At 44.7% G+C, this 20151-nt stretch overlaps 2 protein-coding genes across 6 annotated transcripts in view; one reads left to right on the plus strand and one right to left on the minus strand.

The window, feature by feature from the left end:
• On the minus strand, positions 1-18955 carry acacb (acetyl-CoA carboxylase beta). Of its 5 annotated transcripts, none has more exons than XM_078086708.1 (54): positions 18824-18955; positions 16694-17221; positions 14390-14522; positions 14134-14272; positions 13904-14013; positions 13729-13810; positions 13547-13645; positions 13321-13430; positions 13095-13205; positions 12801-13010; positions 12556-12726; positions 12302-12463; positions 12061-12224; positions 11823-11973; positions 11619-11722; positions 11446-11527; positions 11219-11364; positions 10929-11079; positions 10711-10845; positions 10356-10502; positions 10086-10274; positions 9897-9997; positions 9711-9799; positions 9503-9627; positions 9305-9418; positions 9067-9180; positions 8872-8961; positions 8670-8788; positions 8287-8310; positions 7586-7726; positions 7381-7480; positions 7183-7290; positions 7025-7081; positions 6660-6701; positions 6341-6556; positions 6108-6263; positions 5789-5992; positions 5497-5652; positions 5292-5414; positions 4935-5204; positions 4718-4815; positions 4507-4627; positions 4303-4413; positions 3753-3896; positions 3534-3654; positions 3352-3448; positions 3158-3254; positions 2935-3070; positions 2665-2842; positions 2457-2569; positions 2206-2360; positions 1907-2077; positions 1486-1622; positions 1-1066 (listed from the first exon to the last, which is right to left on the minus strand). In XM_078086708.1, the coding sequence occupies exons 2-54, from the start codon at positions 17206-17208 to the stop codon at positions 940-942; spliced, it is 7266 nt and encodes a 2421-aa protein (XP_077942834.1). In that variant the 5' UTR covers positions 17209-17221; positions 18824-18955; the 3' UTR covers positions 1-939. The 5 variants fall into 5 exon arrangements, with proteins under 5 accessions (XP_077942834.1, XP_040050673.2, XP_077942836.1 ...); XM_040194739.2 differs by having other exon boundaries at positions 18595-18843; XM_078086710.1 differs by lacking the exon at positions 18824-18955 and adding an exon at positions 15754-15853 and having other exon boundaries at positions 16200-17210.
• Positions 18911-20151, plus strand: part of pole (polymerase (DNA directed), epsilon) — a 13615-nt gene continuing 12374 nt past the window's right edge. The window contains exons 1-4 of the mRNA XM_040194746.2: positions 18911-19438; positions 19638-19773; positions 19848-19928; positions 20028-20072. Of these exons, the coding sequence (XP_040050680.2) occupies positions 19371-19438; positions 19638-19773; positions 19848-19928; positions 20028-20072 (330 nt within the window). The 5' untranslated portion in view covers positions 18911-19370. The remainder of the gene's footprint in view (positions 19439-19637; positions 19774-19847; positions 19929-20027; positions 20073-20151) is intronic.

Genomic DNA, 20151 nt, shown 5'->3' on the forward strand with positions numbered 1-20151 from the left:
TTTATTTTGACAAAAATATATCAATGACATTTATTAACAAACAGTCTTCAGTGAAATACAATACAAGACAGAGTTGATGTACATTTAAAATTAAATGTCCCTGTTTTTAGAGGAGAATTAAGCCATCACTTAGGCGACTACTTTGGCAATCCTTTGTTCAACCTGAATTACTGCAAAAATCAAGGAAAAGCTCAGAAGTATCACATTAAGTGTCACAGTATCTCCTATCATTCATTACATTGTTTTGTAGAACAAACAACACTACAGCATAGAAACACTCAGACAGACTGGAAGTGAACGGACAGCTGAATCCATCTTAATCGGTTCTTAATTTGCATTTCGGCATTTTAATACTGGTACATTCTTTTATTTCTTCAATGCAAAAAAACACTTTTTTTGTTAGTTTTACTTGGTAATCAATCAAATAATTGATCAGTTATCTGAGCTACATGAACAGTATAACAAAATATCTCTATTTAATACATTTAACTGAGGACAACGCCCATCCACTAACTAAGGCGTCTCCCACTTTGTGAAACTTGCCACTCAAAAGACTGAACAAACGCAGTTACACTGCAACACTATTATGTGCAAACACAGCCAAATGAAATGTGCCATCCGGTCGTAGTTTGTGAACCGGAACGTTTCTGGATGTGAGAAGCTGAACTTACTGTTTTCATCACAAATATAAAAAGACAAACTCTTTGTCTGCCTGTCAAACTGATCATGACGTCCCTGCAAAGAAGCCTTTTAAAAGCAACGTTTACAACAGGCAGAGCACTGTAGTGGTGATGTGATCTCTGAGGAATAAGTCACTTTGTGCCCAAATAGACCCCCCCAAAAAATGCAAATCTTCCATCTCTTTACCAACAAGGTGCATTTAACCGGAGCATCGCCTTTTGTTCTTTTTTAAAATAAAACCCGGTGAAGCTCCGCAGCTTAATTGGTGCTGGCGCTGTCCATAGTTGCAAGCAGATGCGAGAGCTTGGCCCTCTGGGACGGAGTGATGTTCTGGCTCATTTGGATGATGCAGTCCATGGCTATGTCAGGGCTGGCCTCTACCACACTGGAACACAAGAGGAACGTGCTGGAGTAAATCATTGAAAGCGCATGAGAGCGAAACTGGCCTGAGCTTGTCTGCAGTATTTTTTCAGTTATTTCTGTGTAAGAAAATTGGACTTGCATGTATCTTATTGAGTTATCAAACTGGAGATGGACAAAAGTGCTAAATTAAAGAATTTCTTCAGCTTGTTTGCTATATATTATTTAAGATAAAGCTATCAGGTCGGTGTAGCTCCAGTGTTTTACAGGACCGTGTGAGCTAAAGATTGGGGGTGATTGGGACTGTATTAGCTAGTGCTTTACCCATCTATGTAAAATTCCACAGCTAAAATCATTTTATGCTTCATAAGGACGTGATGTATGGCTTTTGGGCATTCGTAAGAGTATTGTCATGAAAATAAGCCCACAAAAAACCTGTGGTACCTGCGGATGTGTTTCAAGGTGTTTTCCCTTTTCAGGTACTTGATGTTCTCTCGGATGCCTGATCGTATGCCATCCTCCTTGGTCAAATGCTTCTCCAGCCACTCAACTACTTCTTTGTTATTATCCCAGAGGTAGGCCTGGAAAAAAGCAGACGGATACACCTTTAAATCTCGGATCAACTTTAACAATGAGGCACTTCAAAAACAAAAGCAACCCCATGTTTGCAGGCCACAAGCAAAAACAGCTACTAGAACGTTATATTAGCTCAGCAAGTGTTAATAATGTTCACAGTAAATAACAATGCGGAAAATAGCATTACTTTACGATGCAGTCATTCCTAAAAAAAATCCTAAAAAAATGTACGAGTAATGTTCTATTCTGTAGAATTGAATCCATCAGCCCTACAGAGACTCCAGCGTACCTTGACTGTTCCTTCCGTTTCAACAAACCAGCGTCGAAGCATAGACTGCATGTGTCCATCACTGAGGTCTTTGTTGGCCTCAAGAATCTCACATTTCACCACCTGCTCCAACAAGAGCCGACGCAGACGCCAGTAGAAGAAGGTCCGCACGTTCTTCCACTCCAAAATATCCTGTCAGGAGTTTAACTGGAATTACCACCTCATAGTTATTTCCTCAGCCAACCAGTCATTTTACACTCGTTTGTTTTCATATTGAGATTGTCCGTCATAACATGAGAGTTGATGAAGCGCACACTCACAGTGATGACACCCTTCTCCTGCATCCTGCCTGGGGTATCATGGAGATCTGCAAACTGCACTGCCACCTGGTGGTAGATGGGCAACAGGAACTCCTCCCTGGCTTTGAGCTTTGTCTCCAGCTCTCTGCCCTGCTTGTCAGGCAGCTCCGGGGAAGCTGATGGAATAGAAGTGAGTGATTGATCTACTCAAAGGCTCGTCAGAAAGGTTATGAACAGAGATTTAGTGGGTTGAGAATGAAATAGCCTCTTACCGAGCTGCTCCACCAGACTAGCGTAGACTGAATCTAGTCTTCTCATGGTCTTCAATAAGTCCTTCCTCCTGAATTTGATCTCCACTGTACCTTCAGCCTCCAGCACACCACCTCTGCACATAGAAAGCACAGCAGCAACAGTGAGACAAACGGAAGGCCGGCTATTCCCCAAAACACACCTCAACAGAGATACCATTGCTTCAGCTACCTGCTCTCCCTGTCTGCATAGAGCTCCATACACAGTGGGTTGATGGTGGGATCTATCACCACCCACGATCCTCCTCTCAGCTCAGCATGTGGCGGGATGTACACTAGCACCGGCTGACGGAAACCACGCAGGGCGTCCACTATGTAGGCGCCGAACTTCAGTATCTGGTCATACATATCTGGGAGCCAAATGAACATAAACACATTATTTTATCAAATAAAAAACACTTGTCCTGCAGTCTCACGGAAACGTTCAGTGTTCATATGTTACCTTTCATTCCACCAGAGAAGCCCCTCCAGTTGGCAAACACCATTAGAGGAAGATGCTCACGGTTGAAGTCACAAATGGCCTGGGCCGTTTTAAAGGCTGAATCTGGAAACCACACCTGGCCCGCCTGCTGCAGAACCTGACGTCGACACCGAAAGCACGAATAGAGCTGAAGCATTGTGACCGAACCCGATTTAATGGTTAACCTGTGGCGTTATTCACTCACTTTAGATTCTGAATCCAGGTTTGCTGGATCAGCTGGGACAGTGAACTCAACCGTGCGTGTTTCAACGGCAATGACACCGAGGGGGATTCCGCCTAACCTGTTTTTATTCAACCAAGATATTAAAAAATTCAAGCTTAAGATTTGATAACTCACAATATTTCATAGCCGTGTACATTGAATGTAGACCTCTTTACCGTGCCCTGCCCACTACCACCGTCTGAGCCCAAGACTCCATTATCTCCATGAAGGAGCCGTGGTCGAAGAATCCACTCTGCCAGGAACCTCTCACCGCTAATCACATCAATGCAGACAAAAAGAACATCAACCAGCTTGATGGCTGAAAAGGAGGCCTTTCATATCACATGTGGACACTCACTGGGGTGAGGTCTCCCGGCCAGCATCCAGCGGGGGTTGTACGGTGCCTTAGTCGGAGTGTATTCTATCTCTCGGTCTACTGGATCTGCCGTTGCTATGATGGGCACAGGGGAGTGTTTGTTCTGTGAGGAGAAGAGGAACTATGGTCAGTTGGTCAGATTTCTTTGGTCGAACTTTTATCGACGTCACACTACGTGAACGTTCTCGTGTTCAGCGAGACCTTCGGCATGTAGGAGAGCCACTTGAGGACGGTGAAGACGCCCTCAAAGTCATCCGGTACGGTGGTGTGTGTGACTCCATTGTTGTGCATGATCTGGATCCCTCCCAGCTGGTTGTTGGATGCATAGACCTCTCTTCCCAAAACCTGCACACATGGAGAAACTTAATCTTATCCCACACGGACTCTCATTGGGACAAAGATTTCTGTAAGAGCTTTTATTTTGTTTTGATAAGTCAACTTTCCAGTAAAAACACTTACTGAATGTAGTCTAATCTAAATTGTTAGTTCTAGAATTTGTAAAATGCACAAATAGCCAAATTATTTTCCTTTCTCACGTGATGGAGCCTCAGAACAAGCAGCTGGATCCTGATCATTTTTTACGCAATCAAACTTTTATTTTGCTTCATGAACCACTGAGCAACTTTCATATAAATGAACAAGATTGTCTCCAACACTGTATGCATCTCTCTTTATACCTATCTATATATATATATATATATTAATATTTTGCTATTCATCAATAGCAGTGGGATTTCTTTACCAAACTAACCTTGTTCAGAGCACCTGCTCCAGTCAGAATAATGTGAGAGTTCTCCACCTGAATCACTCTCTGTCCCAAACGGACCAGATATGCTCCGATTCCAATAGCGCGACACGTCACCTGTCACAGCAGAGATATTGGCTCACGTGACGACATGGCAGAGGATAACCTTTGTTATTTTTACTCACGGGAAAATCAGATCTATATTCTCACCATGCTAATTGTAATAATCTCTTCATACGCCTGAGAGGATTCTCCAGCAATGGCGCCGGAACCTCGCAGGTTCTCAACCCCGAGACCATCGTCCTTCCCGATGATGTCTGTGATGATGTACCTGACACAGGGATGAAGACACGAGTTAAGGGTGTCAGTGATACAGCAGCCGTACGTCTACTTTATGAGAGCAACCAAGGACTTGTCGTACCTGGACTCGCCCCCTTCCTCTACATGGCGACAGTGAACAGAGTTGGTGGCGCTGACACAAGTGTAGTCCTGTGGCGTCAGGTAGAGGTACTTGAAGCCCTGCGTGGAAATGGAAAGAACTTTTGATAAGAAATGCACAACCACACATTCATATTGCAACACTATTTCGGGTGGTCTGTGCCTCAACTTGTATACTGTAAATACACATCAACGGTCACCTTGTAGGGGTCAGTGGGGTCGATCCAGGCCACCTGGAACATGTGTTTGACCTCTTCAGCCAGGCCGATGCGCGCTCCACTGTTGGCTGCGACGTAAATGCGGGGAATGCCCTCGGCCCGAGCCAACTCTGACGCCCTGAGGAACAGCTCATCCTCCTGAGGACCAAATGAGCCGATCATGTGAGTGATGTCATTGCAGATGACAACGAGATCTCTGCCCTCTGGGTACTCTGGAGTTTTCATCGTCATCTTGAAGGCAACCATTCCCACCTGGAGAAGAATAGATTTTAGTGATTGCCGGCATCAGCACACTTAAAAAAGCAGGAACCGACATGAATGCTTTAAAATGCACCCTACGTCGTTGTCTCCAGGCAGGCGGTTCATCTGCACGAGTTGACCTTCAGGGTCCACAACCAGCTCGGTGCACATCAGCACATCTTTGGGGTATTTTTCCCCTGGACCCCACAGCTTGAACAGTGCCTACGGGAATATTTTAACTAAGAGTAAAATTCTTAGGAACAACAGAAAATGAAATAAACGTAGTTCAGTAGGTCTGCAGTACTTGTCTGAACATCTCAGGGAAGTCATAGACGTATGTAGTCCCCAGAGTTTGAGCCTGGAAGCGTTTGGCCTGCAGCAGGTCTTTGGTCACATACGGAGTGTTGATCAGCATGCCATGCAGAGGACCCTGCTTATCTCCATATGACTGGAACATGATCTGGTAAGGGAAACCAGTGATTCACATGACAATGAACCACAAACCAATGTGCAGAACGAATCCCCTGCCACATGCCACATATTTTGGTTAAAACTAGATCCACTTTCTTTCAAAATCCACTGTGCACTGTCCCCACCTGTCCAGAACTTGGGTTGGTGACCTCATTGTACAGACTGATGTCCAAGTAATAGCCGGACTCGTTGGTGAGAAACAGGCGGACAGGAATGGCATTCCCGGTTGGGGTCAGACGGATGTTGATCTTCAGCTCAGCCTGCATGACCCGCAGCTTCCAAAGACGGCTGCCATAGCGCATCACCATGGAGCGAACAGACTCCTCGATCTGAGGGTCCCAAGAAGAGGACATAGACCACTGAGAGGTAACACTGGTATACACAGAGAAGTCCTATACATGTCTAAGTAATTATGGTGCTAGCATATAGGTGCCGGACACTGACTTTAGAGGGGTCCATTATGACAGTGGGGACGAAGTTGAGGAAGATGTGATTGCAGTCTGTGCGGACACCGGTGTTACTGAAGGCCACCTCCAACTCATCCATGGCCTCCAACAGTAGACGTTCTCCCTCATTTTGAAGATATTCAAAGGACGCTTCCTGGTTGTGTATAAAAAGGAAACATGTTTTTTTTTCCAAATAATCAAAAAGCTGTGATTTCCAGTTGCTCTATTTACTTTAGTGATGAGATCAGAGTGTCGGATAATCGCTCGTATGAAGAAGCGGTAGTCTGTAACTTCAACGCCCTCCTGCACGCGGGCAGCACCGAGGTACAGCTGCATCTTGTGGTTGGCACAGGGAACGGCTGTCAGGTAAAAGTTCCTCATGCGGTTGAGCTCCAGCTGAAAGGCTAAAGCAGGCTCCAGATTACGATAAATTTGATCCTCCTGGAACTGAGAGAGAGACACACACGTCACCACCTCCTCAGACAGCAGCATTTCAGCTCATTAACCGAACAGCAATTCTATAACTACAGGTTTTCTAAGAAAAACGTACCCCATCTCTAGCTCTGAACGTGAAGAACTTGGGGAATTCCCTCTGTTGACGAGACAAAAAAGAATCAGATAACAACCATGTCTACTTACACAGTAAATCTGTACGTCTAAAGTCGTTATACTGGGATCTTTACCGAACAAAAGGAGTGCAGCTATGTTCATATATACGAATAAAAGGTTTTGAACAGCAGAAAAATGACAAAACAAGGAATTGAACAAAGGAAAACAAGGATTGTGTTAGATTTTGAGTCAAACTTTAGTTCAAGGAGTAGCCAGAATCATAAGTGCAATTGAGGTGGCAAAATATACTAATTTCTAGTATTTTACTTACTTGTTATTAATACCAACTAAATAGTGTGCAATTACCTTCTGTGCAACTAGAAATGTGATCCGTCTGATGCCATATTCAAAGAGGATAGGGCGCTGTAAAAAAAAAAAAAAAAAAAAAAAATACAATTTTTGATTAAAGGCTAAAACAACATCTCGTTCATTAGATTCTGCATTGCGTTAAGAAGCAAGCAAACCTTCGACTGGGCAAATGCGGTGAAGGCCGTAACAAGGGCATCGTCGTCTTCTGTGTCAGCGTTTTTTATGGACACGTTAATGATGTGGATCGGGTTTTCCCTCGTGTTCTGTAGGGAATGAGGGAGAACTCGCGGGCTGTAGTCGCCTTTTTAAAATTTGATTATAGGCAGTGGCTCTTACACCCCCGCAGCACTCACCTTGAAGTTCTCCTCCTCAAACAGACTGGGGCAGGACTCTGAGAATGGAGCGCTCTCCAAGAGCGGTTCTGCAAAGCTGGAGAGAACTTCATCAAAATTCCTGCAAAAGAAAAAGGAAAATGAAACTTGGTATTGCTTTGATCAACACGTCTTTTACATTGATACAGAGGCTGTAAAGGAAGATCACAACCAAATTGAAAGTGACCTTTTGAAGTCCTCGAAACACTGGAAAGCCACCATGGCGCCCATGCGCTGGCAGGGGGGAGAAAAGGCTCCCTCCAAGAAGAGTTCACTGCTCTCTCGCCTCATTTTAAACTGGCTTGATCCGCTCACTGGCACGGGAACCCTGAAAAAGAGACACACAGACAGTAACAGCAAGACTCAACAACGGAATGATCACATTGAGAGGTTTGCTTAAGCAAAGAAAACACTGAACAGCCAAGAATAGAAATACGCATACAGAGAACAATTAAAGCAAGTCAGGATGTTCGGACAAAAGGCAAATATGAGAATAGAACTACACACAGTTGATGGGAATTTTCCATGTATTGCATTGAAGGGAATTATGAACTGTTGTTATAAAGACCGATTGTTACAAGTTATTGGGAGTTGCAAATCAAGAATAGAAACGTGATGCTTAAGAGTAAAGGTCTATCCATTCGGCAACAGTCACCGAAATCTCAGGCCTGACGTTCCAGAGAGCAACACGGAACAAATAAAATATCCAAAACCTGTGTCAAAAATCTCCGCTAAAAACTGAAGGACTTGTTAGAAGGGTCCTTGAGAAAAAGTTTCTATTTTCACAGGGCAGAAGGAAAGAAGCCACAGAGCACATTCGGCATGCACTGCTGTGAGACAGACACAGACATCGGGTGCTTTGGCTGGTTGGGAGGAGCTGTACTCTACCTGTTGAGAGTAGGGTTGCTCCCTCTGAAATCAGATGAGTGACAGGTGAGTGTTAGCAGTAGATGATGAAAGTGCACCTCTAACATAAGGCATTATGATTCGATTAAAGCACTAAACAAGCTGCAGGGGACGACAACATTAATGCCCGGTGGGTAAGAGCATTCTGCATTCAGTGTAAGCCAAACGCCGTCACAGCAGCAGTTCGTAGGCTCTTCACCTGCACCACTGAACAAGCAGTGAACAAAGAAGGGATGTCTGAAGGACAGCAACAGACGGTTTTGTTGTGACAACATCACAGCTTCCGATGCAGTTTTGACGTAATATTTCTCCAGTTTTTGGAAGTGGTCTTTTGATTGCAGTTCAGTGGATGATTTTCTTTTTACCTGTTTGGATGTGATGATGGCAGCATAAACTGAAAGTCCACAGCGCACGTTCCATCGTGCAGTTGTTGATGCTGGATGCTATTCAGCTCATAGGCGATGTAACCTCTGCGCACATACACCTGAGTCATGAATAAACAAGAGTTTATCACTGCTTAAGAACTGGAAATGCAAAAGGAAAAAGGTGTTTGTATCCTGACCATACCTCCAAAGCAGCCATGCAGACAACTTGGTTGGAGTGATAGAAGAAATTGGGCAAAACATCAAAAATTGAGGTTTCAGAGAGAATGAGTTTCTGTGCAAAAGAAGAAAAAAGACTATATTAAATATATGTATATATATTAAAGCTGCTAAAAGATATGATGATCACAATGAAATTTCTCCACACAAAGAGGCAGACCTTCAAGTTTTCTGGACAGAACTGGTGGCCGTACATGTCAATGGCTGACAGGAAGATGGACTCCACCTGGTTGTGCCTCAGTTCATATGACGGTAAATGGGATGCAATCAAGACCTATGACACATTTGCAAATATAATATCAAATCCATAACAATTGAATAACCTGATCTTAAAAAGCACATTTAAAACAAACATAATAGCGTTTAAGTGACACTTAACAGGTAGTCTGAGACGTTACCTGTCTGGCCCTCAAGGCCACCTTTGAGTTCTCCATCTTGCTGAGCTGCGTGAGCTCGTTGAGAATGTCCATGAGCTCATCTGCTAGCATGGAATCCTTTCCGCACAGTTGGTCCTACACAATGTACAAATTGTCTGTCACTAAAATATACTGTGTTGAGGATTGTTTGATTCATGCATGGCAGTTTTGTGGCCTTACTATGAGCATTATGACCAGGATGTTCTTCTTTGAAACCTGGGCATGTGAGAATATGTACTCCAGCACAGGGCTCATGTCAGGTTTGTGCTGCTCTCGCAAGTTGATGACACACTTGTCATAGTGAGCTGTGATAACAAGAGTAAAATGACGTTAGACAAACAATCCATGGTTATTAAAGAAAATTACTCTGCTAATATATTAACTTCACCTTGTTGAAACTGTATCTCTACTTGCAAGTATTTCTTCAGCAGATCGAGGACCACCGACTTCATGTAACCCCGAATTCCACTGCGGTACCTGTGCCAGCCCCATTCATATTCCTCAATTAATGGGATATTACTTTGTTTATTAATGCTGTACAATCTAAATCGCACAGAGAAAGGAAAACACAAACCTCTGTACTAGCTGAACAATACTCTGAGTGTTCATGAAGAACACCTCTCGGTCGGACTTCCTCTGCAGGGTCGCTGCATGGCTGTCTAGAATATTTGCAATCTGGAATAATGATAACGTCATCAGATTACACTGGAGAACTTGAGCAACTGCAACCGGCAATATGTCGCCGTGCATGAGCGTCACTCACCCTTTGGCTGGGGAACTGGCAGAGGACGGAGGTGATGTTGCTTGCGTACTGAGCCATCACTTTACGGATATCTTTCTCCACGCTGGGAGGAATGCGACTCGCCAAGCTCGTGATGATGTCCTGGAGTTCCAACAGGGGCAGCGAGGGGTCCCTGAGGGTCTTCATCAGGGTAGACACCCATTGTTTCAGCTGCAGACATCGACATGTGCATCTGAGTAACACCGATGACATCCTTTAGGAATCTGCAGAGGCAGAAGGCCGGCTGTGTACCTTGCTGCTGAAGAAAGGCTCCTCTAGGCAGTAGCCCGCCATGACTTTCACCAGGTTTTCCAGCACACAGTGAAACACCTGGTGAAGCTTTTCACCCACGGTGGGCAGTGGTTGCTGGGGTGGCAATACGGCGGTGTTGAGCTCCACCTATAACAGCAGGGGGAAGCAGGAAATGAAAGATAAAAATGCCACAGAATGATATTTATTACTGATGAATGATATAGATTGGTATACCAGGCAGAAGTTACAACAAACACTTTCAATTTGTAGATATAAGGCCAACATTTTGGACTTTTTAGTCAAGACCTGAACATCAAAATAATGTTATTAAGTGGTAGAAATTAAATTAATTTACCGGGTGTATACTGCTGGGGTCATCCAGAGCTAAACGAGCTACCACGCAGCCAGGCGTCAGAACGGCTCCGGCTCGCTTGACAAAGTGGACACAACCGGACTGCTGCACCGTCAACGCCATCACCATCTTCATCACCTGAAACCACAGCGCCAACAACCGGTGAACAAAAGTACCGCATGCCTCAAGGAATCTATTTTACCAGCGTTTGCCACATTCACCTCAATCTCTGCGTAGATCTCTCCTGAAAGAACGTGGCCTCCGTCGTCCACCGCGTAATGCAGCAGTTTACCAGCTGTGGGCGACCTCAGCATCGTGGGATCCGTCTCTTTCTCAAACACACAGGTCTTGTTGCTTACAGTGATGCGATAGCTGTGGGGGATGAAGGAGTTCATATATATATATATATATATATATATATATATATATATATATATATATATATATATATATATATATATTTTTTTTTTAAATCAAACAAACACATGAAAGAATATATACAGATTCTTGCCTGTCCACTTCCTCCTTCATGTAGGTGATGTGGCTACTTCCGTCATAGGACAGCAGGAGGCCGCCATCACTCAGCCTGTGGACATCTATCTCGATGTTGGAGTTGTTCATCATAATGACAAAGGTTGTTGGGGATTGGCGAGCAACCTGCAAGTAGCAGAAGTGATAACGCATTGGTTAAAACGGGGAAGTCAAACAAGGGACGTTTGAAGGGGAAAAAGCAGATACCTTGAGGCAGAACTTGACTCCTTCATATATTAGGTCCACATTGACAGAGTTTAGGAGACTGGCTGCAGGGAGTACTTGACCTCTGTGGATGCAGTAGTTTTTAATAAGTCAAAAATATAAAGAAACAGAGAATTCTAGTGAGATATTAATAAGAGGGGACTGTGGTTACTGACCTTTCCAGTGAATGCAGGAAATCAGACATGCTCTTTTGGAAGCTTGCATCAGCAACATGCAAAGCCCCACAAACGATGCCCAGCATGGTGTCTGGTCTCTCCGCCTGTAGGAAGAGCACGTGGCTTCAAACAAACACCCCGAAAAACAGTGACCAAGTACTTAGCCGTATAATGATTTATTGCGCAAAGTCATCAGTCTCTTACCTGCACCTTCTCTGCAATGAGATGATCCAGCCAGCTGGTGTCAATGTCATTGTTTCTGAAGCTTTCCGTCTCTAGTAACTTAATTAGATATTCAACTGTGGTCCTGAAGTCCCCTCTAATGGACAGCTCCTTCATAGCCACCACCATGTTCCTGAGGAACGTGGAACAATTCAAGCTGATAAACACATCTATCCTATCACATTGAATTTTCTTCAAGGCTTAAAGAAAAGTAGCTCACGAGATGGCTTCTTCGCGGTTTTCTCCCCAGGAAAAACAGTGTCCAAACTGGGAATCTGCAAACTCATGCAGTCCTCCTGTTGCCCCCACGCTGAAATAACCCCAGACGTTTTTACTGCTGCGGAAGTTCAGCTCCTGAACGGTGCCAGAACTGGGCTTGAACCCCTGTGAGAGAGCACCAGGACGACGGATCAGTGTTGCAAATCAACAGAACGTCACAAAACGTTGCGCTTGAGCTTTACCTCATCGGGGTTCTCGCTGGTGATGCGCGCGGCTATGACGTGCCCTCTCGGACTTGGCGTGCATTCTGGAGCCTCAAAGTTAATAAGGGTGTCGCCCCATGGAGTTTCCCCGTAAAGCAAACGGATGTCCTTGATTCTATGGAGGGGGATACCCATCGCAATCTATGGGAGATGAAACACAGTTCAAAGGAGAAGGGATGGAATTCCTACGTCACTTTCTTCCTGTGGTATGATTCTTCATCGTTATCTTTTACCTGAAGCTGGGCGGCTGGCAGGTTTACATCTCCAATCATTTCTGTACATGGATGTTCCACCTGCAGGCGAGGATTTAGCTCCAGGAAATGGAAACCTCCGTCTTCAGAGTAGAGATATTCCACAGTACCAGCGCTCACATAGCCTACCATCTTGGCCATTCTCACGGCATACTGGGCAAGATGGAGGAGGCAGAAGAAGTTTTAACCCGACGCCGTTGTGAAATGAAAACACGCAGAAAACTAACCTGTTCCATTTGCTCGAATGTTGAGGGAGAAGCTATGGTGGCAGGAGCTTCCTCTATGATCTTCTGGTGCCGTCTCTGGATGGAGCAGTCTCGTCCAAAGAGAGAGATGGCGTTCCCATACTCATCCGCCAGTATCTGAACCTCGAGATGTCTGGCATGCTGAGCCAGCTGCATGATGAAGATAGGCGAGCCGGGCACCTCGGTCTGCACCTGCACACAAAATAGCAAATCAATTTAGCTGTCAGAATTACTCATACAGCTGTGTGTGAAAATGCGGTATGAATCAGAGCAAACCTGTCTATAGAGGCTTGGAAAGTCCTCATAATTTTCTACTGTGCGGATACCCTTTCCACCTCCACCTTCAGAGGCCTTGATGACGACTGGATAACCTATTTTCTCAGCCCACTGCAAAGAAACACCACATGAAATGTAATTTAGCCAATAGATTGTTCTGTGAAAGGGAATGATAAACAAAAGCAAATGTTAAGATATTATGATGACTTTGTCCAGACATGCTTACCGCCAGTCCATCATCTACATCACGAACGCAGCCCTTTGTGTAGATTTCCGGAGGAACACTGATCATATTGCCCTGAAACTGGTCGTCCTCTTCCCAAGCCACTGTCAGACCTGCAGCAAGACCACACACACATGCAGAAAACATGAAAACACTGTAGACAAACAGAGTAGAGTTTGTGATACTTTGCATCATGTGGAGTGATGCCGCGCAGGAGGTAAATGGTCACCTGATCCGCTCCACGGCAGTGTGGGAATGTCAGCACTCTGAGCCACAATGGAAGAAGCCACCTTATCCCCAAGAGCCCACATGGCCTTACTGGAGGGGCCTGAAAGCAACGCAGTCAGTTAGAAATAAGATATGACACAGATTGATATGCAAACTTTCTGTGGTTTCAAAATGGATTTTCACCTAAGAACAATACTCCTGCTTTGTCCAACAGCTCAGGCAGTTTGGGATTTTCTGAGGCGTGACCCCAACCAGCCCAGACAGCCTGTTAATAGTGATACACACGTGTCATTAAGCAGGTAGGCAAGGTCAAAGGTCAACAGAGGTTACAGACCAGAGATAACACAAAAACAAGTACCTGCACTGGGATTCTCTTGGCAATGTCAACTATCAGCTCTACATTGGCGTAGTTGTTGTTGTTGGGCCCACCAGGAACAGGCACATAGTGGTCTGCCATTTTAATGTATTCTATAAGGGAAACAAGCCACATATGATGATAGGATTATGAACTAATAATAATATACAATAATATGAAACTGGAGATATCTTCTGCTGGATAATACGAATAAGTATCGTGTTCATAATGACCTGCATTGGCTTTCAAGTCTTCAGGGGTGACCATGACCACAAAACGGATCGTTCTTTCATTACGAAACATTTCGTAGGACCAGCGGCGAATCGAGCGCATACATTTGACTGCAGCTATACCGTTGTTAGCAATCAACACCTGCAAGAGAAACATAAACCACTTGTGCCTTACGAAAGACATGCATGTTGCAAGGGTCACCATGCATCTAAAAATAGGAATAATACAAAAAAGAAAACACAGGATTTTCGTTCTTACTTTTTCGATGACGCGGTTGCCACCAAATCGGGTAACAAACTCCGCAGGAGAGGCCACGGCGAAGTCCCTCTGAACATCCATCTTCCTGTGGTTATGTCCTTTTTTCACCAAGTGAAGACCAGACATACTAGGCCTACAGCGGAGAGCTCATGGTTAGTTGTCTCTTCCATTACACAGCAAAGCAAAATGACCTTGGTGTATTCCGCTCTGGATAAAAGTTGATACAAATAATTATGAATACAAAATATATAGCGGCAACAGCACTGAAACAGCACACAAACCCAACTCTCTCTCCTCTACAGTCACAGAGACTGTGGACCGGTCCATTCGTTTTCAAGCTGATCTTCTAAATGACACTCTTAACAGGAAGCAACTCACGGTAAAAAATGTTTAACAGACTTTACTGTTTTTTTAACAGGTGACTATAATCACAAAGGACTATTGCTTGTTTTCTTTGCATAATAGTCAGCGATAATAATTATCAATAGAGTTCACACTCTGGTCTACAAATGTTTCCTCACGGGCTCCAAGACCAATAAATTGTGCCACTGTTATCTGGCTGTCAATGCAATAATCAAATCACAATAAAAATAATCACACGCAACATTTTTATTCACCAAAGTGAATCATCTCATCTGTTTTACTGACATGTCGGTTTATCATGTTTTTCAATGACTGAAGATAATATTACGTACTGTGATAATTAGCTGGCTCCAACCTTGTTCATTCCAAAGTCTCATTGCATTTACACCGCGAGCCGCGACCCGTGTTGAGATATAACTGAGAAATACCTGCATTGCATCAGTTAGCGATACACAGATTTGTATATGAAGGAGAAACATACTTATTTACTTGTCAGTAAATAGAGATTCCACTGCTATCTAGCAAGTTTCTATCAGCTTTTGGAGCTGTGTGTCATGCAGTGTGTTTATCCACTGTCTAATCCTTTAAGATGGAGGCAGAAGTTTAAGTAAACTTTACTGAACCAACAGATCTATTTACACACATGACATAGTCTTGTTGGCTTATTTCTTTCCAGATCGTGGTCTGTTTTACACTTCCCTCATCGAGGAAACACATGGTCGGATGTCTTTTTTTCCCTTCTATTTCCTCCTAGTTCCTTCTATTACTTGTGTATACTTGTGTGCCAAGAGCAGCTCTGTTCAGTTATATAACAGTAGGAGCATAGGAGCGATACTCGCTGCTCACAGACACGTCTTTGAGGTTCTACCTTTGTATGAAGTAATTGAGCATGTTTCCATTGTTTCTGCAGCTGTAAGATGAAGCATGTGATACACGCACATAGAAAACCACGCAGCACAAGTATCAAATTACACAGAGCGGAAGGTTTAAATAGCACATACCTTCAGAGACATGGGAACAAGCTCGGACCCTCGCAGTTGTTTTCCTCCATTACACAATGTACTTTAAAGCCTTTTTAGTGTTGTAACTGGGACTTAAAATCTAAGACAAAAAAACAAAGGAACCTCTACAAAGTGTGTCCTCTCATGTGCTCCCTCCCCTCTCCCCTCCCACGCTGGCAACACAATGATCTACAGATCCCTGCGGCAAATCACAGGCTCCTTCTTTTAAATATACAAAGAGGAAACACCAACACCGGGGCAAACATTTTGCTTCTACTTCTTCTGAAAAAGGAACCATATAACATGCAAGCAACATCTAAAGCCAAAGTATTTGTACATGAAAAGGCTGAACCCTTTGTACACACGTGTGTAAAAAGATTTGTTTTCCGTTAAACATTTTTCACAAGTGCATCTTCTCCTGCATCATAAGATTGGAAGGTTCTTACCTTGCTGCTCCCCATAAGTCCTGCTGGCACACATAGCTTCCCACTGCACAACCTCTTTGATAAGATCCACATCATACACCACCGCCGGGTCTGGAAATAACCCTAAAACACTTCACGAGTGTAATTTGTTTGCCGAGTTGTGACATAGTGCTCACAAGACAGTTTTCAAAGTCGTTTGCTGCAGACTCTGGTTCCAATAATAGAGCCGGGGGGGGGGGGGGTTGGTATGCAACAACAGCGCAGGTCAACCCCACCCGGTCAGGTGATAAGACACAGCGTGCGGGGACAGAGCGAGGAGGAACGTAAGGACACGTCACTAACGTGGCCACGTGTTTGACCCACATATTTTGAAGAGAATGAATCATCGGCAACAAAACAACCCACTTCACGTTAGACCCTCTGAAGAAACGTGCAGCAACAACTTCCATACAAGGCAATAAAAACGTGCCCTGAACCTAGACAGCCGACCTTAAATCAATTCCATACAGACTTACTTCATCCCCGAGGAGCCGGCCTCTCTGGGGCCGCAGGAGGCCGGCTGAGACGCACCGCTCGGAGGTTTAGCCACCAGGAGTTCCTCGTCTGAAGAGTTGTCCTCCGATGCTCCGAGAATGAACTTGAGGCGTTCCCTTGCCCCAAGCTTTGAGCTCAGCATCGGCGCCCTGGTTTTGGAAGGTTTCTGGGTGTTCATCTGCAATGATGGCTCTTCGGCATTTATCCCAGAGGATGCCTGCAGAGCCTCAGTGCCGTCCACGGTTTTAACTTCAAGACCCGCGGAGGCCTGAGGGCCGTCGCCCTCGAGGCGTGTGGGGGGAGCAGGAACCGTCGACGGGGAATGTTCGCCTGGATGAGGGGATCGTGCAGAAGGCACGTCGTCCTCGGCCGCAGGTGGGCCGCAGCCAGGCGGAGAGTCCTTTATAGTCACGGGCATCGTTGCCGTCTTGGTATTAATCCTCCACAGTAGCAACAATATCCATAGGATTAATCCCAAAGCTGCCAAATGGAACATTCACAGACTGAGACTGCAACGAGATGACAGAGGATATTATGTGTCATACGAGAGATTACAGTAAAATCTACATTTCATCACGTTAGTTAGACAACTTAAAGAGATCATCATGGGAGAACACTTTTCCCCAAAATGGTTCGGGAACATAAAAAGTAAATGTTGACTGAAAAATATAATACATACTATATTACAATATTATATAGCAGTGACAGCAGTGCATACATTGTCCACTATGGAGGAAAATGTCAACATCCACTTTCAAGAGATCCTTATCAAAACAGATTGTTTATTATAACTATGTGGAAAAACGTGTAAAGTTGCGTGTATTATTAATTCTCAAATATCAATGTCAGCCTAAAACAAACATTGGACCTCAAAAGTGACTCCTAGAGATAGGCTGTGTATTCTACTCTAGATTAAAGACATTTATTTCAAGGTGATCCGAGGTCATGGCATGCTGGGTAATGTCACATAAGAACTCTGGGTTATATTCAACTTCAACAACAAGAGATTGAAATGAAGACCACTAGGTTTATAGTTAAACAAGTAGGGTCTGGCTAGCTAGCTTTGCCCGTCAGTTTACAGTAATCAGCCCGTCTGCAACAGCTGCAGTGAGAAAAAGTGTGGCTGTTTCATATGGGGTAAAGGTCAACACACACACACACACACACACACACACACACAGTGCTAATGAGCATCTGAAGTCCCACAAATTAATAAATACAAATTATGGAAAATAGTAATGTCTGTGTGAAACAGATACGAAACAGATATCACAGCTTGATTCTGCATTACAAATAAAAACCAAACGTATATAAATATGAAGTGAATGGTCATTCGCTGCAGAGACAAGGAGCCATTTGTCCCCTGGGGCCACTTTGACTGACAGAAACAAAGAAAAAGGCTCAGCCATTCAAAAGGGCCATAATATTCAAAAACATCTCTTCGTGTTCTCGCTGCATCAACACGTTTTCATTTCATATGCCTTTTTTAAAAGTAAATACTTCTATCTAAACACTAAATCCCCTCTGAGTTTCTTTTAGAAGTTATTATTTCTCACAGCGCTGATGATTTAAATGAAAGAAGAAGGGAAAGGTAGTGTGGGCACTTCCATGTGCTGGTAGGTTTAGGTCGGCGTGGCCGGTGAATGTACACAGAATGTCACAGACTAAATTTAGGCCTGTACACATACCAGCTACTGGTGCTTTCTGAAAACCGGCATCCACTTTCTTTCAGCATTCTTTACAAGAAAAGAAAATCCACAAGCTCTTTAAAATCAAAGATTAAATCAACTCGTGTCAATAACATAAAAATGGGGTTTAAATTATGTAAGCTATATTTTAATAATGGTATTCAGTTGCACAAGCATCGTTGAATCACTCTCACCGCCACAGATAACGGGCAGCCCTCCAGTTGGTGGGGTTGTTGTTGTTGTTGTTGTTGTTGTTGCAATACAAACCAGGCTAACGAGTTAGCTGACAGCCGAACCGTTTAACTCTTGAGTTATTCAGATTTAACCGCCAATGTCTAATTATTTCCCCGACTTATCTCAAAGCGAGCCGCGACGATTAAATAAAATGTCGTGACAGCAGCCGGAAACGTCGCTGCCACCTACCTCTCCGCCAGCCTCCCCACGCTGCACATCGCCGCCTCCTTCCTCCTCCTCGCTGGCGGGGTAAACGTGCGCGGGGAGGGGCTTCAAGCGCGCGGGTCCCCGCGAAGATCGTCTATGCGAGGGGCGTCTCGGCGGGTTGAGAGAAACATGGCCGGACGGCACGACCGGGGACTGTTACGTGTGCAAAGAGAAGACGGCGGCCGATACGTTTGAAGGGATTCAATGCGCATCGATAAAAGATCGTCCAGCAAAGTCGTCCACGGTTTGAAGCCCGCGAGGCTTCACGTTGCACAACCGAAGCCGTGATTCCCGTCCGAGCGATCCGCGTCCTCACAGACGATCTCTGATCGTCTTCTCTGCGCTGCTCTCGCGGCAACTTCCACAACGCGCCAAATTAAGAAAACACGCGCAGCGTCACTGAGGAAAAACCGGAGCGCAAAGCTGCGAAATAACCGCGACAGCGGGTCAAATGCGGTTTTGCCGAAGGACTCGGACAAACGTGTCGGGACTTTGGCTTATTCCTTCGTGTCGCGGACCTCGATAGAAGATGGTTCTACAAAACAGCGGACGGTACCGGGCGCAGCGGGGACAAAGCGGAGGGGACCATGAGAACCAGTGAGTCGACCCACCCTTTCTCTGACAAATAACGTAACTTAGATGCTTCATAACTAGTATACGACACGATGGACCTGGTGTGTAACGTGATGTCACGTTAGCTGTCATGTCTGTGTGTGTGTGTGTGTGTGTGTGTGTGTGTGTGTGTGTGTGTGTGTGTGTGTGTGTGTGTGTGTGTGTGTGTGTGTGTGTGAACCAGGGACGATGGAGCCGCGATGTCGGCCCTCAAGCGGCTGGAGCGCTGCCAGTTCACCGACGAGATGGACGCCCGCTTCGGCTTCGACAGGATGAAGGAGCCGGGGGAGAAAACGGGCTGGCTGATCAACATGCATCCTGTGAGTGTGTCCTCAGTGACACTCTGCCCCCCCCTGAATGTCTGGTATTAATTGAGACACTTATCTACTTTTAGGCTGAGATCCTGGACGATGACAAGAGGATGATCAGCGCTGTGGACTATTACTTCATACAGGAAGATGGAAGCAGGTTTAAGGTGTGCTGGGGCGGCAATTGTTTTGTAATAATATGATAACGGGACAATCAAATGTGCCTTTTGCGTTTAAAATCTCTCTTAATGTGTGTCTGTCTGCAGGTGGCCCTTCCATTCAAGCCGTATTTTTACATCGCTACAAAAAAGGTCAGACACCGTTTGTCACTTGGTTCTTCTGCCATTAAATCATCTTACAACAACGTTTTCATTAAACACAACTTTACTT

Source organism: Gasterosteus aculeatus, chromosome 13, assembly GCF_964276395.1.
Source record: "Gasterosteus aculeatus chromosome 13, fGasAcu3.hap1.1, whole genome shotgun sequence".
NCBI lineage: Eukaryota > Metazoa > Chordata > Actinopteri > Perciformes > Gasterosteidae > Gasterosteus > Gasterosteus aculeatus.

Excerpts from the sequence above, each read along its gene's own strand:
- acacb (XM_078086708.1), bottom strand. The coding sequence starts at position 17,208 with ATGTTCCATTTGGCAGCTTTGGGATTAATCCTATGGATATTGTTGCTA. Across the intron at positions 7,481-7,585 it reads TGTTTCGAGGACTTCAAAAG|GAATTTTGATGAAGTTCTCT; the intron begins GTCACTTTCAAT and ends TTTCTTTTGCAG. Across the intron at positions 4,816-4,934 it reads ACCCCACTGACCCCTACAAG|GGCTTCAAGTACCTCTACCT; the intron begins GTGACCGTTGAT and ends ATTTCCACGCAG.